The following is a 25,177-nucleotide window of genomic DNA, read 5'->3' on the forward strand; positions in this document are numbered from 1 at the left end:
TCTCTGGCCACGCACGCAGTTCCCCCGTTATGCTCGCTCTCGTTTTCTTTCACCGCACATTGGAATTCTCCATTGATTGTCTGTCGTCTCTTCTGCCAGACTAGAGGCTTCATGCCCCATCCGTTTTATTTGGAGCCATGCCTCTGTGCCTAGCGCAATGGCTAGCAAACAGTAGGCACTTAATAATTGTATGTTGGACGAGTGTAGGTCCACGTCACTCTGGCTTGGATTCCCTTCGGCCTGGCCGGCATTGCTTTGAGCCAGAGGCTCCCAGACTTCAGTCATGGAAGGATCTATCTCTGTTCCTCTATATTCATGTGCCGTCCGTACTCTTATCTACTGAACGCTCACCACGCTCTGTGTTTGCCATGTGGTTAGGCCTCCCCCTCAGCCGTGAAATCTGTGAAGTGAAGGTGATGTCCTAGTTCCAGTTTCCTAAAACACATTAAAATAAACACGTAACTGTAACAAATGTAAGCTCCGTCCAAGAGTCACTCACGGGTGATGGAAGAGCAGTGACCGCACTTGGGGAAGCCCTGGCTGTAGAGGAGCTTGGCCTGCTGGGTTTCCTCCGGGAGCTCGGCTCTTCTCCATCTGGGCGCTGATCCTTCCCACATTCTCCATTCGAGCCCGCGTGAGGCATGGGGTTTTGGCTGCCTGTAAAGGGATGGCACAGGGACACGGACCAAAGAACCACAGTCAGCAGGGACGATGCCGTCCTTTCCCGATGCGGGGAGGGGAGACTGCGGAGAGAGGCATTAGATGTACAACCAGAGAGGCATTAGATGTACAACCAGATAAGCAAGATGACGACAGATCCTGCTTAGAGCTTTTCAGGAAATAAACCACAGGGCATAGAGACTGATACCTGAGAGTCGTGACAGGTAAATAGAGATTGGAGGAGAAAAGGACTGAGCCATGGGAAGGCCAGAGAACGTGTCCCAGGCAGGAAGAAGAGCAAAGGCCTCGAGACAGGAAAGGGTAGGACTGGGGGATTCAAGAGCATCTGCTAGCTCATGGTGCAGGGGCATCCTGAGCGCTTTCCAGATCTGAAAGGCAGAGCTGGACCGTCTACACCATAGCCTGGACTAGAATCCAGGTTTGTACAGTTTGGGCAGGACTTGGACCCTGCAGAAGTATTATTGACTCAATAATCATACATGTGGCGTGGGGCACAGCAGAGGCCTGGATGATACATGAGCAGTGGACTTCCCAGGAGCCCTATGTATGGCTTTCCCAGCCCCTGCGAACCCTTTGCAACCATGGAGCTTAATGTGTCCTAGTACACTTGCGTGTGTGGGAGACAGGGTGGAAGGGACTCCTGTCTGGGGCTAGTGTCTCCTGCCTGGGAGGGGAGAGTTGCAGAGAGGGGCCTGCTGGGAGTGGGTTCACGCCAACAGCTGCAGTTGGATCACCTCCCACTAGGGGGCACTGTGATGCTGCAGGAAGTGGGGCAGGCTTGCAGCTCCTCCCTGCAAAACTTAGTAGCCCCAGGGACTCCAGACTGTGAGATTGTAAAGCTTGGTGTTTTAAAAAAAAAAAAAAAGATAAACTCACTGACTCACCCGCTCATTGGCTGGGGGGTTTGCAGATGCCCAGGGAGCATTCAGAACTGGGAGGGCCTGACAGGTCCTTTGAATGGGTCTGGGCACAGGTGGAGGGAGGTGCCTCCATGGAACACTGGGCGGTGGAGATGGGGACACGGGCTTCAGAAGGCCCTTGGCCTGACACCTCCAGCCTCCGCCTGGGGTTGGTCACTGTGGAAAAGCTTTAGTTTGGCCGCGGGATGGTGAGAACACTCCATCCGAACGGCTTCTTTGGTTCTCTCTGGAGTATGGTGTGAGCTCAGCAGCAGACAGGCAGCGAAGGGCAGGCTTTGCTCATTGACAGAAGGTGGAAAAGGTCCGAACTGGTGGGCGTGCAGAGGGCAGCTCAGAACGCGGGGGCTTTGCCCGCTGTGCCCAGGCCCCTTGTGTTGGCAGGTGGGCATTGGTAGCGGTGCTAGTCTGCCAGCTTTGCTGGTTCTCCAGGGGTGCTCTGGCCTCCCCTGCCCGCCCTTCCTCTCTCTCCTTTCACAGAGATCGTCTTTGGGAGACTGTAAGGGGGTGAAGATCCCCTAAGCCACCCCTTGGTATCATCACCGATAGCCTTGGTCCCACTTGGTGGCCCCCAGGTGCTGTCTTGCTTCCTGGAGGCTGGTGTCCCTGGGGAGGGTCACACGAGAGCGAGCTGGCTCGGAACGGATACGAGAAGCCAGTGCTTTGCTCCGGAAAAGTGCTGGCCTGCTCCCTGCAGCTCTGACCATGGACGAGGAAGCTGTACCCGCTCGTGAGCTGGCTGAGGCCGGCGTCAGGAGAGACTGGGTGGGAGGTTACCAGTTGGGCTTGCTCACGGATTAGATGTGGGAGCTGCTGGGGCAGCTGGTGGATGGTGGGGTCATGAACTTAGATACGAAGAGGGAAGCGGTAAGTGGAGGGAAAAATCATGTAAATATGTGCAGAGAAGAAGACCAAAAGATGTTCCCAGAGCCAAGAAAAGACACATGTCTCACGAAGTAGGGAGTGGGCGCTTCTGCTGCCATGGGGAAGTGTGACAAGACCAGGACAGAACTGGGATTGCTGTTTGAGCGTGTCCTCAGAGAGTGCCGCTTCGCGGGGTGACGGGGTGGGTGACAGATGGGACAAGTTGGGGACGCATGTGAGGAGGGCAAGTGGGGCCACTGAGCTTTATTTCAAGAACTTGGGGGAGAAGAGGACATACACAGGACTGTGGCAGGAGATGGAGAAGGAACGGAGGATTAGCTTCTCAAAACTCAGAAGTCCTCGAACTCTGTAGCAGGGTGACACGATTAATCACGTGGTATGTTTGAAAGTTGCTAAGAGACTAGGTCTTAGACGGTCTCATCAGGAGAAGAGAGTGTCGCTGTGTAGTGATGGGGGTTAAGTAGACGTATTGTGATCATTTTGTGACATATACACATTGCACACTTGAAACTAATAAGTCAGTTACAGCTCAATAAAACTAACGAAATAAAAAAAAAAAAAGCTAATTCCACTGAGTGCCGTGAACGTTCGCTGAGTCTGCGGTTTGTGCAGCTATCATCGGGACCCTGTAAGACCTTGCTACTCCAGCGGTGGTCCACGCACCACAGGTCAGCCTCACTGCAGAGCTGGTCGGAAATGCAGAGTCTCAGGGCCCCCCCCAGACTTCCCCATTCAGACTCTGCATTCCAGCAAGAGTCCCATCCCACCCCTCAGGAGGTTCAGAGGCACATTCAAGTCTGAAAAGCACTGATTGAAGGGGTCCACTCCCAGGGAAAAGGGAGGGTAGGCTTCAGGTGGGGAAGGAGCTAAGCCCAGACTGAGAAAGAAGGAACGCGGAGTTACCCCCACGGTCAGGCCACTCTAGCCACAGATGGTGCCTGGGAGACTGAGGTCCAGTTGCCTGGAAACTTGGCGAGCTGTACATGCAGCAGCGAACACCATTCATCCGACACCCACGGTCACCCTCCCTCCTTTCCGAGAGGGGAGCTGAACATTCTGGGCCTCCCAATGCCTCGCTTTCCACCCACACCTCAGCTCCTCCAAACACGCTTCCTCCCCCTCACTCCACGAAACCGCTTCCAGACAGGCCATCTTCTTCTGAAACAGTTCTCAATGGAGACTTTTTAACATCACTTTTTGTATTAGCTACGTTTTTAACTACAGAGAATACATAGTTATGGCAAAGAAAAATCCACTGAGTGCAGGAAGAGAAAGGTAGAAATCCAGACTCGTTCTGCCCTTCTGGGACTGCCAGAATTCCCTGCATTCAGCCCGTGGGCAGAAGGGACCGTGAGGAGGTCGCCCCTACTGTGCGAGCCCCTTGGCCTGAGGGTAACATCGGCCTCTACGGCCTCTACTCCCCGCCTTGTGGCAAGCTGCAGGCACAGCACCCCGTGTGGAGGCGGTGGGTGCTGGGAAGTGTGGCCCTTGGCTGGGCAGCCGCCTTCTGGAAATAGCTCTACTCTGGAGGGAGGAACAAGAGTCTGGTCGGGCCTCCCCATCTCTGCCCCAGATGCTGCAACAGACACGCAGTACACAGGTCTTCCCCCACCTGGACTATAAATCCCCAGAAGTGAAATTTCTGGATTAAAGCGTGCGCTTTCCATTTGGGGGGATAATTGCACATTGCCGTCCTCCTGCACCCCATCGACAGCCCTGCCGATCACTGGAGAGTGCTTAGTTCAGGACGCCGTGGCCAGCAATAACGGTTAGCGTTTTTGGAAAATGTATTTTTCCAGTGTTGAAGGTGGATGTCATCTCATCGTGGTTTTAATTTGCATTTCTTTAACTTTGCGAGAGTTGGAGTATCTTTTTCATGTATTTATTTCAATTCAAGCTCTTTCACTGTTCACTCTCTTCATGGCCTGCGTGCCTTCCTTCTACCGGCTCGTTCTCTCTTTCTTACTGATCTGCAGCCGCTCTGAAACAAGTCGTCCCTTCGTTTCTCACATGCCGCCAATATGTTTCCAAGGGGGTCGCTTTCTTTCTATTTCTGTTGTTCTCTTTTGCCTCCATGCCGGAGACTGCCATTTTTCACAGAGTCCAACTTCTCCGTTTCTTCCTTCATGATTTTTGTCTCATGCTTAGAAAGGCTGTCCTCGTGCCAAGATTAATTTTACATTCTCATGTTTTCTTCTAGTGCTAGAGTCACACTTGAATCCAGATTCTGTGACTTGCCGTTGCTTTGGCGATGACGCGCGTTCTCGGTGCCCCAGTTTCCTCCGCCCGTGAGCAGGAACGAGGGAGGGTGGCGGCCTCCTGGAGTTCATGGGGAGACCGAGGGAGGTGGCTCGCCCCCCAGAGCAGCCCCCCCCCCCCGCCAGTGGGCAGCGGGCACTAGCTTATGTGCGGGGCATCGGGGACCGCGTCTCTGTGGGCTCCGGCTGCTTTCTCAGCACTGCCACGGAGGGGTGTGGGGGCTTCCACAACAGGCGTTTGCTTCTCTCACTTCTGGAGGCTGGAGGTGCAATATCCGATTGCCGGCCGATTTGGTGTCTGGTGAGAGCTCTCTTCCTGGCTTGCGGACCGCCGCCTTCTTGCCGGATCTTCCCGTGGCGGGGGGGGGGGGCGTGGGGGAGATCTCTCTCTTGCTTCGCTCCTTATAAAGCACTAAGCCCATCTGTGAGGACTTGGCTCTCGTGACCTCATTGCCTCCCACAGCCCCCGCCTCCGAAGATGGTCACATGGGTGTGAGGGAGCAGGTCGGCTTCAAAGTATGAATTTGAAGGAGGATATAAACATTCAGCCCTTCGCAGACCATGTGTACATTCGACGCATGCTGCGCCTGTGTGGCTTTCTTTAGAAAAGAAAATCCAGAACGTGATGATTTCATATGTGTATACGTCGTGAAACGATTAACCACAATCAAGTTAATTAACATATCCCTCGCCTCACATAGTTACCGTGTGTGTGCGTGCGCGCGTGCGCGGAGACTCCGGATCTGTTCTCTCAGCGGATTTCAAGTACACAATGGAGGATTGTTAACCGGAGTCACCCGTGCTGTAATTAGATCCCCGGGACTTACTCATCTTCCAACTGGAAGCTTGTACCCTTTCACTAACACCTCCTCAGTGCCCCTCCCTCCCGCCTCTGGCAACCGCCATTCTACCCTCTGGTTCTAGAAGTTCGACATTTAAGTGAAATCGTATGGTATCTGTCTTTCTTTCTGTGTCTGGCTTATTTCTCTCATCCGTTAAAAAAATAGAAGGCAATCCTGCCCCTTTTAACAGTGTGGGGTGAACCTGGGGCACATTATTACGCTCGGAGAAATAAGCTGTGTGCCCATTTCTGTGGTTTGCAAGGGTCTCTTTGATTCCAGATCCCACACTCACAACCAGCCCCTGGAGTAGTTCACTGCCCCCCAAACATCTCTGTATGTGTAGATCACACAAGGAGGGTCCTTCTCTGGTCTCTGTCTGTCACTTGGCAGGACCCGGGACAAATTCCGTAATGCACGAGGTATGGAAGAGGGAGTAGGCCTTACTGGGTAAACTTGCACACTGGGGCTCTCAGAAGAAGAGGCAGGCACAGGGTTAACTGATTTCTGACCTCCCCCCCCGGGGGACGTGCCAGGGCCTGGACAGACTGGGTTTATGCTCCAGGGAAGGGACTCTGCCCCCACACCTCCAGCGGCTTCCCTTCTGTGGTGGGCTGAGAGCAGCCCTGCCAGCTGGGGGAATCAACACAGTACTGGGACACCAGGCAGGCTGGGCACAGGAGTTATCTGGGAAAGCCAGCTGCCTGGCTCCTTGATGACCTATGGGGGAAACTGGGTTCAGGCCTAGCCCCTCTGGCCAGAGGGAAGAAGCCCCAGCTCTTGTAGGAAACCAGGTTCAGGTACTGGCCCTCACATTGGGAAATAAGGGACCCCCCCCCCCCCGTTTCCACAAGACTATTAACTCCTGAGGACAGAGGCTACACCTTGCTTATCTTTGTATCCCTGGCATACAGTAGGTGCTTCATGAATGCTTGTTTAATGAATGACTACGTGAGTGCCTAGCGGGCATAGGCCGAGCATTGTTGATGTCGCGGTGTGATAGGTTTGATTCCCCACCTTCCATGACCTTACACTCTAGGGCTCTGATATAGACACAGATAGTGTGTAAAGTGGGGGCTCTGTCTGCAGTGGGCACCATGGAATCACAAGGGCAGCAAACGCCTACATCTTCCGGGAAGGAGAGCGAGGAAGGCTCCCTGGTGGAGGTGATGACGAGCTAAGAGCTGAATGAACTACAGCCTGACAAGCTGCCAAGGGCTTCACCACCTGTGAAAAGCCCCTTAGCCTGAAATATAGTCTTGTCGGGAGAACCCTGAATGGTCCAGTCTGGCCAGAGCCCGGGGTGGCCATGGGCCAGATGAAGAGGAGCCACATAAAGCCATCAAGGCCTTATCCTGTGTGCGGCGAGGAGTTGTTCATGGAGTTCAGGATGAGACTTCACGTGTTGCTCCTGGGGGTCCCATGAGTATAAGGAATTGGGGCTGTGGGCTTGGAAGGAAGGGGTCCTCGCGTCTCCTCTCAATCAGGAAGGGATCAATGGCCACAGGGGCCAGGCCTGCGCTTGGCTCGGCATGCAGGGGTGAGCAGCTTTCGTTGGAAGAACCAGTTTCTTGCAATAAAGCCTTTTTCCCTCTTCTCTTAATTATCCCTCTGGAGACCGCAGTGATTTTCAAGGAGCCTAGTTGCCCAGTTAGGAACTAATAAATCACCAAAGTCCCCCAGGCAGCTGGGCCTCCCAGAACACATACGTGGAGTGTATCGATTTCGTAGAAAATGAAACCTTCCAGAGAGTCTTACTGGTCATCATCAGGCCTGGCTCCCGTGTGCTGACACGCAGAGGACGTCCCTGGTGTGGACAGCGGAGGGCCTGGGAGCGGCCTCGGCCCCACCACGCGGCTAGAACGCTGGCAAGAGAGTATTTAGATTTTGTTTCCTTTAGTGGTAGGGTCCTCAGGAGGTCTGATCCTTCCCTCGGGAAGAAGCTAAGAGTCCCGACAGCTGGGGCACGGAAGAGACGCACGTGTCCAGTGACACGAATGGCTTCTTCCTCACTCTTCCCGGATGAAAACCCTGACGGTGTTTCTCCCTTCGGCAAACGTTTCCTGCTCCCCTGCGAAGAGCCGGTGTCCTCCTTGGTGCCGAGACTAGAGAGCAAGACAGACGCCAACCCTGTTCTCTTGGAACTTCGCGTCTGCGGCCGGAGGCGGGGACGGGCAGAGACGCGAACGTGCAGGGAGCATTAGATGGGAAGGAGCGCACGCACGTTCCTGATGCCGGGCGTCTTATTAAGGCGGCTCTGCCCAAGCTTTTCTGATGGTAAGAATCACGGGGGAGCTTGTTAAAAATAGAGATTCCTGCTCTCCAAATCCACCGAAGCAGAGTGTCCGGGGCCGGGGCATGCATTCTCTTCCTCTAAGGCTCACCCCGCCTGATGCTCGGGAACGACTCTATAAAGGCTGAGTGGCTGAAGGAACATGCGACTGCAGCAGGGGTCCTTGGCCCTGGGACACCCTGGGGCCGACTGGGGAGCCTTAAAATTGCGGGAGTCCAGGCCCCCCTTTCAGAGTTTCTGATCTGAATAGTCCGGTGCAGGGCCCGACCATTTAAATACCTCCAGAGGCGCTGCAGGTGGTCTCAGGGGGCAGCACGACCCCCGCCCGGTCACACGGCAGACGCACCATGGCCCGGTTCTCACTAAACACCGCAGGAGCCTCGGGTGAAGGAGTGTGTGCAGTCGGCAGAACGGGTCACAAGGCGTGCTCCTTCTTACATCCCATTTTACCTTCTTCCACGTGGAGGTTTGGCTGAAGCCCAGCTTGGACCTCCCTCGGTCTGAGCCGGCGCACCTGTGGCCGTGATAAAAATCTTTAAAACGGCCCCATGACCGCTCCCTCCCCAGGACAGTCTGCTGAAACCTTCCTCCGCCCAAGGCCAGAACGCCAAGAAAAGGCCAGGCCTCCTGAATGAACACTGGGTTCTGAGGACTCAAGATGACCTGTCAGTAGATACTTGCCTTTCACACTGTGTCGCGCAGCTGCGGAGCGCCGGGTGTTGTGCTGGGAGGGCAAAAGTGAACGAGGAGCCTGCCCATGTGGCCGACGGGCCGCACTGCGTGAGTGCCTACCGCGTGGGGTCTGCAGGGATGCGGGTGCGGTGAGGGTGCCAGTAGTGGGATGCGCCGCGTGCCCTGCAATGATAAGAAAGGGTTCACAGGTGGTGTGACTTCTGGTTTGGACGTGGAAAGATGAGTCCGCGTTGTTCAGGGTGAGAGAGACAAGAAAGACGATCCAGAGTCCTAACAAAAGCTAAGAACTCAGCAAGTAGCGAAACACAGGACAGAGCCGGATGTGTTCAGGGAGCGGAGGTTGTGTTCAGCACGACAGGAGCATCGGGTTGCCAGGAAGTGGCAAACGATTCATTCTGGAAAGGTAAGGCAGAGCCTTGAGTCAAGGAATATGGGCTTCATTCCAAAGAAGAGTTGATGCCTCACAAGCCGGGATGTGCTTTACAAAGATTTCCGTGGCGGACGCAGGACGCAGAACAGACAGAGGGAGGAGAGAGGAAGCATGGAGGTCAGGGAGAAAGATGACAAGCCGGATGCCGCGTGAGTGCGCGGGAGAAGAAGGGCTCCTTGAGAACTTACCGGCATGAAAGACCTTAGATGCGAGGAGGAGTCAGAAATGACCCTGAGGGTTTTCTGCTTTGTGAGTGGATTCATGGCGACATCACCTGCAAGGACAGGCGAAAGAGATAAGGGAGTCTGGGGGCGGAAATGGGGGCTTCAGCTGTCAGGGCGGGCATCCAGTCCACAGACCATTGGGAAGATCCAAAATGCCTCCCTGCCCCGTCCTCTTGGAGCTGGTAATCCAGTGGGGCGAGCAGGGCTTCAATAGGGAGGAAGCCAGGTTGTAAAAAGATAAGATTTGGGTTCTTGAGGTAAAGCAAGGCTCACTAACTTAAACCAGTAGTCCTCTATGGGAAGGACATGTAGGGACAGACAAAGGAAAGTGGAAGAATCAGGTCTCAGAAAGGACAAGAATGAGGGCATGTAGGGGGCTCACTCGGGTAAACGTCTGACTCTTGGTTTCTGCTCAGGTCATGATCTCAGGGTCGTGAGATCAAGCCCTGCCTTGGGCTCCACGCTCAGCGTGGAATCTGCTTGAGATACTCTCTCTCCCTTGTCCTCTGCCCCTCCCCCCATGCACACTCTTTCTCTGTCTAAAATAAATAAATAGAAAAGAGGAGAGGAGAATGTAGACAGAGGGATTTGGTGGACGAGGCTGGTGAGGAGGCCCTTCCAGGCTCCCGCGCCTGCCGGGAGGGTTCAGTCCCACAGTCTCCGGTCTCCATGACACAGTTGCACTGGTTGTCTTAGCTTCAGTCACGCAACCACCCCCTTGGCCTGCCGGGATTTTATCTGAAGCCGGAGTGGGAGTTCCTCCGCGAGAAATCTGGGGGCTGTTGCCAGATGTAGGGGAAATTGCCACCGAGCAGGTCACGCTAACAGATGGGAGGTGAGTGAGTCCAGACTGCGGGGTGTCAGACGGTGCTTCCAGTAATTTGTGCAGAGCAGCCTAGTAAGGAAAGGAGGCCAGAACTGAGAGAGAGAAGTCCAGCTATTAGCAGCTGGAAACGGGTAAGCAAAATTTAAACAATAACATGAAGAGGGAAAGTAAGCCTCGAGGAAAAGTCTCTTGCCCCACCCCCCCACATACCTGCCCATGCCCAGAGCAACGAGGAATATGTGGATTCTCCTTGCCCATAGTCATGATCGGCCTCCAGCCGTCTATCCCGATGACCTAAGGAGAAGCAGGTATGGAAGGGATAGAGAAAGCGCGCCGGGCACAGGAACCATTTGGCTCGTGGCATGACGATGCTTGTGTGAGGTTGTTTGCGGTCTGGTGCGAGCGTCTCCTCAGTGTCTGTAACTTGGTTTTGCAGCTGAGATACCAGTTAGGAATGGGAAGGGCAGGGCTTGCCTTCAGTGCACAGCTCGGGGCATGACGGGATACTCCGGAGACCACTGGAATTGGTCAGAATTCTCCCAGACTGGTAACAGAGGGGTGTTCATTGGTGCTCCTGGCAAAAGTCTCTCTCCTTAGTCTCTTGGGAAGAAACTGTACCCACACATTTCTCTCCTGGGTATTTGTTAGTGCGATGAAGGGTATTGCACAGAAATTGGTTGAGTAGCTTCTCAAGTCTACTTTTGTGTTGGAGAAAACCTTTCTATCAGTAACCCCCCTAGAAAGTCCTTAACCTTCAGTGCACCATCACCCCGGCGTAATGTCGTCCGCTCTTGTCCTAAAGGCCAGCGCCTAATGACAGGGTGTGCCAGGGTCAAATATGCTCTAGCTACATTTCTAAGGGATTCCAGCCAAGGAATTCTATTCATGTACACTTGTTTGCTAGTAATGATATCCTGTTTTTTAAAAATAATCGGCCTACTTGCTATTAATAAATATTAAACTTTCAACTCACAAGGGTCCATCCTAGACCTCGAGCCTGGAAGCAGGAGAGCAGTTGTGTCCGTCTGTCAGGTACACAGCGGGTTTGCAGGTGCCAGGGGAAGGGATCTGTGAGCACAGGTGGACAGATCAGTGAGCCCACCTTGTCATCCAAGACCAGCGGGAGGGACACAGGATGGGTGCAGAGAACAGTCCGAAGGCGGAGGAGGGGAAGGAGGAAGGAGCTGATGTGTGCGGAGGCGGAGGAACAGGAGTCGAGTTGGGGCTCCTGGTGAGAATGTGGAGCACTTGTTCGAAAGAACCATAAGGGGTTCTGGAAAGACAAATACCAGCCCTTACTGAGCAGTGTCTGAGAGCTCCACTGAAACCAGAATTAATAAGGATATCCAGGACCCAGCCGTCAGGGTCAGTCGTGCTCTCTGCTGCTGTCTGTCAGTCCAGGGAGAGAATGGAGGAGACGGGGGACGGGAAGCGTGCATTGCTCGAGATGGGGAGAACGCCTCGAACAAGGAAATGCATGAGGGGGAGGGTGCGCATGACCATGGCCATGGCGCTACGGCGGTGGGTATTTGTGGGTCCAGAGCAGGCACGGAGGAGCGTGAAGTCAAGGGAGTCATAGATGAATTTGAAGACCAGGTATAAGGAGTTTGAGACTGTGTAAAATTGAGGTGGAAAGAAAGGTGGTTATTGTCTGTATTCGTTTTGGGGGTCTCCCAGAACAATTGACCGCAAACTGGGGGGACAAAACCACTAACCCCTGGTGGTGGCCAACAGTCCTTGGCATTTCTCCCTTGTACATCAGTCACCCCACGCTCTGCCTTCACCTTCACTGTCGCTTCTCCCCCGCTTCTCCCCGTAAGGCTACTCACTGCTTGTTGGAGTAGGGCCCGCCTGGGTTCATCTCTTGAGATCTTCAACTTTAGATCTGCAAAGACCTTTTTCCAAATAAGGTCACAGTCCTAGGTTCTGAGTGGACATACCTTGTGGAGGGTCACCATTCGACCCCTCCACAGTCATAGAGTGGAACTTAAAGGGGGAACCGTTTCAGAATTAGGGCAGTTCCAATGACAAGACCCAACGTATTGGGAGGAGGAGGGATTGCTAAAAGGAAAGAGAAAGTGGAGATTTTGGTTAAAGAGCTATGGAGGGGGGCTGCTGGATGGAGTGGATGATGGGAACTGGAAAGATGGCGACTACCAGCCAGGAGTGTGTGCTCCAGAGAGAGAAGGGGACGAGGAATGCTTAGGGGGTCGCAGGGGGAAACGATGATCTGGGGGGTTCCCAGCTCTGCCTCCACATTGGAACCACCTGAGGAGCTTTTTAAAAAAGTACCCACCCCATATATTTCTAATCGGTTGGTCTAGGATAGACCCTGGACAGCTGCATTTTAAAAAAATTCCTGGGGTGGTCTAAAGTGTAAAACGTGGCACGCCTGAGTGGCTCAGTCGGTTAAGCGGCTGCCTTCGGCTCAGGTCATGATCCCAGCGTCCTGGGATCGAGCCCCACATCGGGCTCCTTGCTTGGCAGGGAGCCTGCTTCTCCCTCTGCCTCTGCCTGCCACTCTGCCTGCCTGTGCTCGCTCTCTCGCTCTCTCTCTGACAAATAAATAAAATCTTAAAAAATATATATATATAAAGTGTAAAACGTGACCTTCAGAGAGAAGAACCAAGTGGGAGCCAAGGAGTCTTCCCCTCCATCAAGGCCTGAAGGAGACACATCGGGGAAGGAGACTTTGGAGCTTCCCACCATTGTCTCAAAGTCTCCAGCAGAACCAGGAGACTAAGAGTAAGAAGGTTGCATTCCCTGGCTTCTGGCTGAGGTCCTGACTGGCCTGGAGTTCGTGCTGTTTCAGGCTTACACCGAGGATGTATTTCCGATGTGTTGCAGCAGAGAAAGACATCAGGACTCATTCCTAAAACACACTTGCTGTTCCTACAAAACAAGCCTTCTCCTCCCGCCCTCCCCAAAAAAAGATTTTCTTAATATGTTTGGAGAAATATCTTTTGCCAAAAGAATATTCAACAAATACATTAACAATTTTAAGCAGCATTAAAGGTTATCCAATAAAAGTAATTCTCCTTTATCCCTGACCCCCATACTCTGCCCCCACCTCAAGACCCCCTCCCCAGAAGCAGCCATTCTTACCCGTTATGTGTCCTTTAGGTGAACATGCTGTATCGTGCCTTTTTCCATTCAACACTGTATCTTGGAAATCATTCCCTTTCTGTCCACAACAGATACGCCTATTTCTGTTAATTGGCTCGTCCATCATTTATTTAAACCATACTGATGAACTTTTAGGTTGCTTCCTCTCTTTAAGCAAACCTGTTAAAGATATTTTTAAGCAACTAGCACGAGTTGAAGTGGGTCCCTCCCCGGAGATCTGACGCCGTGGAGGGCCTGTAGCCTTGGACGCAGCAGTCTGGGCGTCCATCGTGCTGGCTGAGACGGGTGCGCGCCTCCCCCCGGTGAATGCAGGTGGAGCTCGGATGTCACCGAGGAGGGGGGCCCCCACTGGGGGGCTGGGTGTAGGGAAACGACCTCTCTGCTCCCCGTCCCCAGGGGGACCCTGTCTGACAGTGTGCTGCTTCTGCCCTACAGGAGTCTGATGCCGCGGACCCTGGAGAGCCAGATCACCCTGGAGAAGACGCCGAGCTATTTCGTCACGCAGGAGGCCCCTCGTCGCATCTTCAACATGTCCCGGGACACCAAGCTGATCGTGGTCGTGCGGAACCCGGTGACCCGGGCCATCTCGGACTACACGCAGACGCTCTCCAAGAAGCCGGACATCCCCACCTTCGAGGGCCTGTCCTTCCGCAACCGCACGCTGGGCCAGGTGGACGTGTCGTGGAACGCCATCCGCATCGGCATGTACGCGCTGCACCTGGAGAGCTGGCTGCGGTACTTCCCGCTGGCTCAGATCCACTTCGTCAGCGGCGAGCGGCTCATCACCGACCCGGCAGGCGAGATGGGCCGGGTCCAGGACTTCCTGGGCATCAAGAGGTTCATCACGGACAAGCACTTCTACTTCAACAAGACCAAAGGATTCCCTTGCTTGAGAAAAACAGAATCGAGCCTCCTGCCTCGGTGCCTGGGCAAATCGAAAGGCAGAACTCATGTACAGATTGATCCAGAAGTGATAGACCAGCTCCGGGAATTTTATAGACCCTATAACATTAAATTTTATGAAACAGTTGGACAGGACTTCAGGTGGGAGTGAGCCACCAAGATGTAAGGGCTCTTCTGCTTGTCTCTTCTGTGAGGCTGGCCCCTGGAGCCCATGAGCCTCTTCCCCCAGCAAACCCAACCCAAGCTCCAGCCCCCTTTCCCATCTCGGGGTCCATCGTCCTGGAACTGGGAGGACCAGCTAAGGCCACGAGACCAGGGGATCCTTGCCACTAGCTCTCCCCAGTCTGTCTAGGCAGAGTTGACCCGCTTCTGGCTTGTCCAGTCAGTTCTGCATCATTTCCCCTCAGCCCCTCCGAGGCCTTGGGGAACCGCTTTAAGAACAGATCTTCTGATTGTTCTAGATATTATAAGTGCTGATGGTTCTGTTGCTGTGAACACAGCAGTCTGTCCCTGTCACTGTCCGCCCCAGCGCGGACTTGCTAATTCCTAGTGGCATGTACCTCCCCTCTGAGCTTCACTCTCCCCAGCCGCCCCGGGTGGGGGGACAGGAAACCATCCTCTTCCTCCTGACCTTAGCAGCTCATCGAGACATTGCAGGGCCAGAAGCACCCCCAGTCACTCCTAGCAGACAGACCCTTCGATGACGAAATAAACCAGAGATTTCAAAGCCTGTGGTCTCAACTCTGCTTGAAGGTTAATGGTCTTTGAAAACCACTTTGTGACCCTCCCTGCTCCCTATGGACAAAAGCACATGAATTCTGCTGTTACGGGTACTTTACTCACGCGAGCTTTCATGTTCAGCATGCGAAGGAATCATGCTTGTCCATGTGAAATAAATATGGCTCTCTCGTGTCTTAATGCTGGGCTCTTCTCTGTGTGTCAGGCCCGGAGCACGGCTCATTCATCTGGCTCCTCCTGTGCAAGATGAGGGGGGGGGTGTCAGTGCTGAGGATGGCGCCTGCAGCTGTGGGTGGGCGTGGTCCCGGCGGGCCGTGAGGGGTGGGCGTGGTCGGGGAGGGCAGCCAGGGTGGCCGTAGCCCCAGAGGGTAGTGAGGGATCCAAAACCACCTGGGCAAGGAGCAAGGGGCTGAAGATGGGGAAAAGAGGTTCTTGCTGGCAGAGGCTGCTGCAGAAACCTCATGTGGAGATCTGTGGGGACAGCTCTGAAACACCAGTCTGACTGTGACAGCTCTCTGAGTAAGCTTTGTGTCTGGAGTGCCAAACTAGAAACCTGGGGACTGATAGGACGTCAGTTGTTTCTGCTTGGCCAGCGTGATGTTTTGAAATAATGTCCAACAGTTAAAACTTGGGAGTGTTCATATAAAAATACAGATGATTTTTTTTTTCTTAATGGGAACGTGAGACACTGAGCCTGCATTCTAGCACGGCACCACTCAGTTGCCGCCTTTGGATGAAGCCTGTGCTCCCGGGTCTTTCGGGCCCACTCAGGCCCACCTCCCTGATGGACATCATCTGCCCGGCCCCTGTTGGCATGGGCGTTCACAGCCCATGTCTTCCAGCACGATGCCCAAGACCACCCCAGCCCGAGTTTCTGGGATCCTTCCTTCCCTCGTCCTCTGTTCCAACCTCACAGAACACCAGGCCTTTCTTAGCTCGTCTAAGTCCTCCCGCTTCTGCCTGGAATGCCTCCCTTCCCTACCCTCTTTCCCCACCCCAGGTCTCTAGCTAATGGAAGCTTCCATAAGATTCCACTCAAGCATCACCTGCTTGATATTCGAGAAGCCTTCCCTAACCAAGCTGAGTTACCTGCTCACTCTTCTGCATTGACTTGTTCGCACACATCTCAGTTACAGCTGTTGTCATGCTAGATTAGCATTATTTGTGTCAACGTCTGTCTCGCCGTAGACCACGGCTCCTCGAGGGTCAAGACTGAATGTTGCTGTCCTACAGGAGGCACACACAAAATGTCTGATGGATGAATGTGTGAATGGGTGGAGAGGTGTTGGGGGCCTGGGGTACCGACAGGAATGTTCCAAGGAACTACACTTCTGGTTATGGTTCCCAGGTAGCTCCACGGCACTCACCGGTAAGCCAAGGATCGCCAAACCTCCAGGGGCCACTTGGTCTTTGCTCGGTCAGGCGCAGTGCAAGGTTCCTGAAAATGAGAGTCTGACTTAGAAGAGTGGAGGACACAAAAGCTTAAGACATTTGTTCTGGGGGCGCCTGGGTGGCTCAGTGGGTTAAAGCCTCTGCCTTCGGCTCAGGTCATGATCCCAGGGTCCTGGGATCGAGCCCCACATCAGGCTCTCTGCTCTGCGGGGAGCCTGCTTCCTCCTCTCTCTCTGCCTGCCTCTCTGCCTACTTGTGATCTCTGTCTGTCAAATAAATAAATAAAATCTTTAAAAAAAAAAAAAAAAGACATTTGTTCTGTGTCTTGGCCCATCTTCCTGCACCAGGCATCTCACAGGAGATCAGCTGAGACCATGGTACCACGGAGCCAGTCCTGGGAGTCTGCCCCCTCTGTGCCTCCCCTGTGGGCACAGGGGAAGTGACATGGAGGCCAGCAGGAGCTGTCACCACCAAGAAGCTGGGGTGACAAGAAGAAGGACCGGTTGGATGTGGACATTAGTGAACTGGCCTTACACGACCCCCTCCCCCGCCCAGAAGTGGTATCCTGTGATCCTGGGCCACGTGGCAGCCAGAGCTGTCCAAAGAGACAGACTTACATTGGGGATACAAAACACCCAAGAAAGAGTAACATTTGCTTTTTTATCCTGACTGGGGAGTCCACAGTCAAAAGTGACAAGAGTTCGGAATTTTGTGGGTCCCAGGGCGGCTTTATTCCTCTCCATTCTAAGCATTCCCAGGCTGCCCAGTCTAAGTGCACTCTAAGTACTATTGAATAGATGGGAGTCTATTGTAATTAGCATATCAATCCTTGTATGCAAGTATGAAAGAATCTAAAGTTCCTCAAAATCCCAGTTTAAATGAGCGAAATCTGGTGTAGGTGAATCTGCTCGGCAAACTCTTCATTTTCAATCCAGTGCAAATAGACCCTTTCGCCCAGGGCACTCCAGGCAAACTTGCACAAGTTCCAAATCCGTGCAGTTTAAACAGATGAAGTCTGACCATTCAATCTGAGACCAAAAGGCCTCCTCTGGCTGCGTGCGTGTGTTTCTAACAGTCCGGAGTGCAGGGCAATTCCACAGTCCGCCAGGCTCCTTCCATTCTAGTGCTCACGATTCACCCCGTATCTGCATCCCCACTCAGCAGCGGAGAGAGGGTCTAGAAACCCGAGAAGACCCTCCCACGGGAGAACATAGCCTGCTGACACAGAGCATGCCGAAGCAAAGGGACCTGTGTCGGGAAGCCTTCAGGTCTGCCCTGATTGGACGCTGTTGGCCAGGGGAAGCTGGAGGCAGGTGAGCTAGAAGTGTGGCCTCCTCTGTAGTTGGCTTGCAGAGCTATGTCGTTTTTTCTGGTTGGTCTTGAGGTGGAAGCAGGGACCTCGGAATACGAGTCCTGGCAGGCGTTGAACAGGTCCTGAACATTGTGCCCCAGAAGCTGTGGGTCAGAGTTCTGCTGTCTGTTTGGCCGGGCTGTTGTCCATTTGAACATTCAGTCTCTTGGGGGGCAGAGGGGGTACAGGCAGAATGAGCCTCTTCCATTTGAGGCTGCAACATCCTTCCTACTCACAGCTTCGTCGTGTCGTGAGTGGGGCCCCCCGGGCTTGTGCGAGGATAGTAGTACTACTTCCTCTCTCACATCCCTTTGGGTAGAAGTCAGTCCTTCTAGGTTGCCTTTCTTTGGTTCCAACCACTTGCTCTCTATTACTTGGATCTTATCCTGAACCCCAACACCAGTTCGTTCATTCCTCTCCAGGGGCTGATCTTCAAGATATCACGGCAGGCTCCTTCCCATCACCGCATTCTCAACTCAAACACCTACCCAGCATTGCTTTCCTTCTCCTCTCTGTCACTGTCAGTCTTTCCTTCTGTTTTCCTTCCATGATGGCCTTAACCTCTAGCTGACATTATAGATTTGTTTCCTTGTCTGACGTCCGTCTTGCCTGTGGGTCGGTAACGCTCCGTGGATGTGCAGTCCATATCCGTCTTCTTCAGCAGAATGTCCAGCATACAGTAGGTACTTAATAACTGAGTAAAGGAACTACTGGGGCTCTGACCCTAAACACCAGCCTTTGGGCTACTGCTTAACCCGCAAGAATGCATGCCGCCCCTAAGTGCTATCTTCTGTCCTGGATTTCTTCCGTCTCTGGGGACCTTTATTGCCATTATTAACTTACACAGCATCTTTGTGAGATTTAGAAAAATTACTCCCCTTGGCCAATAAATGAGAAAAGGGTGCCCCTCTGGGATGCACACAGCCTTTCAGGTGCACAGCATGTATAGCAAATGCAGCGTGGACTGCCTACCAGCCCCCACTCTCCCCAGCCCCAGCTGCCATCTTTGTGTAGGACGCAGATGGTACAACCATGGGTGGCAGCCCTGACCACCGTTCCTCCCGAGCTTGGGATTCCCGAGCTCTGAATGCTCCTGGAATTAGCACTGAGACATCCAAAATGCTTTTGATTCTGCTGGCTGCTGGCCCGTCTTTGAGGGGCTCCTCTAACCCTGCTGGTGTCATGGTGCCTCGGGATTGCCCACCCATGACGTGTCATCTCTCCGGTACGTGCACGCATGTGTCTCTGTGGACGCGTGCTCGTGTGTGTGTCTGTTTCTTTCCTGGATCCTCACTCATACTTATGAACACTCAAAACTATTCAACAAGTACTTACTGAGTGTTTACCAGAGGAGGGTAAGGCGTAGGGAGAGCCAACATTTATGGAGTGCTTTTGGTGTGGCAACTGTTGTGTTTTTCATATCTCGGCCCTTCAAAGCAAGTCCAGCTTCAAAGTGCAGTAAATGCAAGATGGCAGGTATGGTGGTTAAAAGCATGGGCTGCCCGGGGGTGGCCAGCTGCCTCAGTCAGAAGGGCATGCCACTCCTGATCTCCGGTCACGGGTTCGAGCCCCACACTGGGTGTAAAGATTAAATTTAAAAAATAAACTTGAAAAAGGGGCCTGAGTTGTAAGTGTAGCTCACTACTCTCTTACTCTGGGATCTCTGACAAGCTATTTTATGCTCCTTGTGCTTCTGTTTCCCATCGCTAGAACGTGAGGGTGTCACAGCCTCGATGGCTGCTGTCTGAATGCTGTCCTGGAGCAGTTCACACGAAAGATGCCTAAGAAAGGAAGGCAAGTTCAACCACTGAAGCCAATGCAGGGACTGAAGGTGGAATCTGCAAAGACTAAAAAGACAAAAAAAATCCCTCCTGATCCTTCTCCCCTTATACCAATCTCATGGCTTCTCAGGTAAAGTTCAACTTTTCCATGAGAGACCATGGTTATGATCACGTTACGTCTCCGGGAACAAGAATGGCATCATGTGGACCACTCCTCAGACTGGGCGGAGACCCTCCTGGATGAAGTATCCAACAAGGAATCATCGATGGGATTTCGTTCACTCCATCTAATTTCCTGAACACGTTAGGCAGAGGAGCCAGGCGCAGAGGATGTACTTGTGTTAGTCTTCCTCTCAGCTCCCCTCGTGGAGCTCCCAGACTAACCTGTGACCAAGGAATCAGAGGACTGGGCTAAATTCTGGTCCCTGGATTGTACCCACCCCTGCCACACCCTAGTTCCATGGCTTCTCTCATTTTTTTTTCAACCAATTCAGAGTGTACCTCATAACTGCCTACCAGACACTGAGAGGAGAAATGCAGATCCAGTCTTTTCTCAGATAAGATGGTCACTAGTTAACTTAGAGTCCTTCTATGGGGAACATCTGTGACCTTGTTCTCTCTCCCTGCCTCCCAGAGCCCAGCACTGGAAATCTGAAGAACCAAATCAGTGGCCCGATGGGGCTCCTCCCACCTCGACAATGAATGTGGCTCTGGATAAACTTGGCTTCCTGATAAATAAGGGGAACATATTACTTTTATCATTAAAAAAAGAAAGAAAGAAAGCTTATATACCTCAGCTCCCAAAACAAGCTTAGGACAAAGTTTATTTCATTTTCTAATGTGAAATGGAAATATGAATGTATCATTCATTATCATATCAATTGAGAAATTTTACTCCTAACTGCTTTTTACTGACAACAGTTGCTTCAACAAATTGGGTGTTTCTTCTCTCAAAGAGATCATTTAAAGAAATCTGGAGTTGGTCAGCCTAGAGTTAGGATAGTAGCTCCATTCTGTTATCAAGGACTTGGGCTCCTCCTCTCTTTCTGCCACATCGTCCTTAGTCCATTGGTTTTGTCCTCATGACCCAGGATAGATGCTGGTGCACCAGCCACCACATCTATGTTCCAGTTAGAAGGAGGAGGAAAAGAAAGAAGTCAGAAAAAAAACTACTTAACTGAGTCAACCCTATTTGAGGAGATTGCCCAGAAATTCTACCAGTAACTTCTATCTCATTGACCATCTCTAACTGAAAGAGAAGCCAGAAAATGTAGTCTCTCAGCTGAATACATCTCCTCCCTGACAATCCAAGATTTTGATACTAAGGAGGAGAGTGGATATAATTCACAATCTCTATTACAGTGAAACTCCCAGCTGCTTGAAAAAGCTGTCTCCTAGCTTCCCAATATTTCCCCATCATCTCCGAAACCTCCTAGTATCTCCCCGTCTGCGATCTCTGATTCATCTTCCCATCACCTCCACTTGACTTCTCAAGACACATGTCCCCCAGCACCACCTTCTCCCCACCCTCAACCCCAAACTGGCTCTGTGAGTGGCGGTGGGGAGGAGACATCTGATTTGCATCCTTTGTCAGTTTCCCTGGTGGGAAGGTACCCACCCCAGGCCATTTCATGCTCTGGAGGTCAAGTCCCCTCTCCCCGGAGGCTACAATATCAGCCCTCAGGAGTCTGTTCTAAAGCCAGCTGTGCAACCCAGTGGCTCATCTCTCATCCCCCTGCCTCCCCAGCCAGGAAACATCTGAGAGAACGAGTCAGAGGCCCCTGGGGTCCTGTTATGCTCCTGTGTGCCCCGTGCCTGGACGGACGCTGAGCTCTGAGCACTGGGCCGAGCATACTTCCCAACACCTCCACGGCAAAGCTGACTGCGTTTCACCTGATGATGCAAGGAGTCACGTCATACCAGCATTCGGTTCACCCAAATTCAATTCTAGTCTACGCCGAGAGAAGGGGAGGGGGACTGGAAGAGCGTGAGCAGTTTCATCTACCATGGTGCTCTGTGAACATAAACTATGGTGACCATGAGAAGGTGCCCCTCCGGCCCCACCTCCCCGTCACAGTGTGAGCCTGCTGCTCCGTGGCCGTGACTCTAATGTCCACCACTACTTATTGTTTTCATAGTCCGTGGCCCCTACACGCAAGCCAACTCCTTCCTCAGATGCCTGGCTGGGTAAATAAACAGAAATCCACAGCAGTGATGGGAGGGAAACGTGGCGGTGCTGAGGGGATTTCTCAAGGTGATTTTTGCCTTCATCACGTGGCCCGGTGACTGCAGAACCCAGTCCCCAAGTGAGTGGCAGTCCACTTCCTGTGCCCCGCCCCTTGGCCCCTGCATCGCCCGCGGACACACACCCAGACTGCTGAGGAAGGGACCAGAACCTGAAAGAAAAGAGGCACGAAAAGAGCAGGGGAGGACAGAAGGCCTTCCAGCAGCTTCGTTATCCCTCCCTCATCCTTCCCCCTGCTCACGGCTGGGGGTGCACGGTTTGCGCCCCTTCCTCGGTCAGCAGAGTGTTCGGTGGAAATGCACACTATGGGCCTGTGTGTGCCTCGAAGGACTGGAGAGGCGTCTGTGTGACTGACATGTGCCTCGCCGATCCCTGTCTGACTGGAACGTGATTGACGACACATGACTAATTGGATCACGGCTGACGGACACCTGCTTTGTGGGCACGGCCCACCCAGCAAGCACACCTCAGCCTGGAGCCTGTCTGCGGGAACGGGTCTGACTGACGGGGGCTCAGTCCTGCGGGGGAGCTGTCATCGTGCCACATGCTGATGAGCCTTCAGTCCTGCCCGCGGGCTTCTAGGAAGGCCTCCGGTCCTCTGCAGGCCCGGGGCGAAGGATGCCTGGAGAGCTCGGCCTAGCTGCTCCTCAGCCCCTGGTCTGGCCCCTCCTTCATGCCGCACGTCTGGATCAGAGCCCAGCAGGGGCCCCGCAGTTCACATGACCCAGAGAAGCCTGGTCCCAGGCTCGGGGCCCCTGCTAGGCCCCTCACCGTGGCTTTCGAGGCATCTCTCCAGAGGCTGTGGCTGTTCAGAGCCCTTAGGCAGGGACAGAGCAACGAGACTCGGGGTAACACAGAGCACAAAGATAAAACGGCAAAGGCCAGGTATTTGGGAAACAAAGGTATTAAGCAAGACCTGAGTCTTTCTCCTGCCTTGGAATAACCATGACAGGATCTATAAGCTGGTTTCACATCCTTAACAGCATTTTTCTCTTTGTAATAACCAAGATTTTTAGTGCCATTTTGCAAAGGATGAAATGGAGGCCCAGGGAATGTTTTAAAGCGACTTGTCTAAGGTCACCCAGCCAGGGCCCAAATCTGTAACTTCAAATCTCTAAATTCCTTGCTTTTATGAGGAAGGGGCTTGGCGCTGTAGCATTAAACTATCAGTTGTCTTTTGGAAAATACTTGACATCCATAAAGATGGCCAGGTCTGGGAATGAGGAACAGCTAGGTGTCATCTTTAAGCTAGCATGCTCAAAGGCCAGGATATTAATACCTGAGAAACAGAGGTAATAGGAAGAAACTGGGCATAAGTCCTGGTTTTTGTCTGGGGCAAAAAAGGGCAAGAGAGGGGTGTGGATTTGACCCAAGCCTACCCCTGGAATCCAAACTGACATCCAGAGTCCCCGTCCCCTACACCCATTCCCAGGACATTAGGACAGTTGACTTTTGGGATCACTGGTCAGGAAGGGGCAATGTCATGATTCCATCAACAAAACCACCTAACATCTCGTTCTGTAAGGTGACCTTCTGATGGCTTGATTCCATCTGACGCTTGCCTTTGAACTCATATCACAAGGAATGATGACTAAACCCGTGTTCAATTTGTTTGCTTTCTCTGGTACCAAGTCCATCCAGCAACCTATGTACACATCCCAGATTGGCACTGAGTCTGCTTCTGGACGTGCAAGCAATATGCCGTAGTTCAAAAGTGAGTCATTTACAGACAGTCCTTTACTAAGGAGACTTTCTAAGGACCCGAATGTAAGGTGACTCTATCTTTTCTGGGAGGAGTTTTTTAGTGGGGGGAGCTGCCATTCCTTACATAAACATATTTGGGGGCACCTGGGTGGCTCAGTTGTTTAAGCAACTGCCTTCGGCTTGGGTCATGATCCTGGAGTCCCGGGATGGAGTCCCGCATCTGGCTCCCAGCTCCACAGGGAGTCTGCTTCTCCCTCTGACCTTCTCCCCTCTCATGCTCTGTCTCTCTTTCTCAAATAAATAAATAAAATCTTTTAAAAAAACATATTTGGGGGCTCCTGGGTGGCTCAGTAGGTTAAAGCCTCTGCCTTCGGCTTAGGTCATGATCCCAGGATCCTGGGATCGAGCCCCACATGGGGCTCTCTGCTCGGCAGGGAGCCTGCTTCCCTTCCTCTCTCTCTGCCTACCTCTCTGCCTGCTTGTGATCTCTGTCAAATAAGTAAATAAAATCTAAAGGAAAACAACAACAACAACAAACTGAATTTGGGAGACTACTTTCAATTTTGAGTACAAGTGTGTAGCTATTAACCTTTCTGGAAAATTCGGCAGCAAAACAGCCCCCAGGTAACTGAGTGAATGAACTTTTTTTTCAGTAGGTAATTTAGTGTTTCCCATTTGAATACCAAGACTTTTTGGGGGGGGGGGGGCAAATGCAGGTTTTCTTTTTGGCATAATTCACATTTAGCTAATTCTACCTGGCACCATTTAGCTATCCTGGTTGACTGTTTCATGTTGTCTCCTGGCGCCTGTGAATATAACCTTGACATCCAACGGATAAAAGGATACTGGTCTCCCTGTTTGCCAGGACAAGAGGACATGTTTCTAGTTCATGTAAAAACTGTGCCAGATTGTTGAAGGACAGTCTCATTGTATGCCATTTTAAAACACACACACACACACACACACAGAATTTGCTAACCTACCTACCACTCTTATTCTCCTTGTGAATTTAGAAAAAACGAGAGGGTGAAACCAAGAGAGGGAATTAAAAGCCTTGGATCGATACTATTAAGATCATATGACTTGAACCATCAATGATTTATGTACATGAAATCAAGGCCAATAATATATCAAGGGCCTTAGTTTATTCGTTCTAAATGTTCTCTAGTGAGTGAAACAGAATCAAACCATGATCAACGGCCAAATGAGTAAACTAAAGCCGCCTGCCCCTCCTGGAGCACATTGTAGCAAGTGACCCTGGTCTGCAGTTTGTAAAGGCAAAATGTGACATTGAGATTTCAAGGAATACTAATTCAACCAGCATTTCTCCATCTAAGCACCATCTTTACAATTTCGGTCATACCCACATACTACCTGTGCTATCGTTAACTTCATCTCTTTGTTTTAATCATCCCTTTTCACTTGCTTACTTTTATGCTGAAAGGAAACCTTACATTTTTATCATATGTGGAAAATCAGTCCCGTTAGCCCAAATTAATTAAAACACAAAAGCGTAACTATCCCTATGAGGGAATGTCTTTGCCCCTATTCCTCTGGTTTTAAGAAGACTGGATTTTCACAAAACATTCCTAGAATCTTGTAGAATATTTTTTTCTCTGACCAGACAAAGGTGACGAGAATTTACCTGGTTGGTGAGCATAGTCATTGGTCCAAATGTCCTGACTGGTAGGGATAATATAAAAAAAAATCCGGTTTTTGTCTCCTTCTCCTTCTCTATATGCCTGGACTGGAATAAGGCAATAATCTGCCACAACTGGGTCTGTTCCTCGCTCTTTCCTCAGGTGTGCTGCCCAAGGTGTCCGCTAGGGGGCGATGTGGGAGGGTATGAGTGAAGCTAAGGAACCAGGCTTCAGTCTAGCCTTCATCGTCA

General features: G+C 52.1%; 1 protein-coding gene across 1 annotated transcript in view; it reads left to right on the forward strand.

The window, feature by feature from the left end:
• Positions 1-14,993, forward strand: part of HS3ST2 (heparan sulfate-glucosamine 3-sulfotransferase 2) — an 89,529-nt gene extending 74,536 nt beyond the window's left edge. The window contains exon 2 of the mRNA XM_045992494.1: positions 13,608-14,993. Coding sequence (XP_045848450.1) covers positions 13,608-14,226 — 619 coding nt within the window. The 3' untranslated portion in view covers positions 14,227-14,993. The remainder of the gene's footprint in view (positions 1-13,607) is intronic.
• Positions 14,994-25,177: the final 10,184 nt, after the last annotated feature.

The sequence above is a fragment of the Meles meles genome, chromosome 21 (genome assembly GCF_922984935.1).
Source record: "Meles meles chromosome 21, mMelMel3.1 paternal haplotype, whole genome shotgun sequence".
Lineage (NCBI taxonomy): Eukaryota > Metazoa > Chordata > Mammalia > Carnivora > Mustelidae > Meles > Meles meles.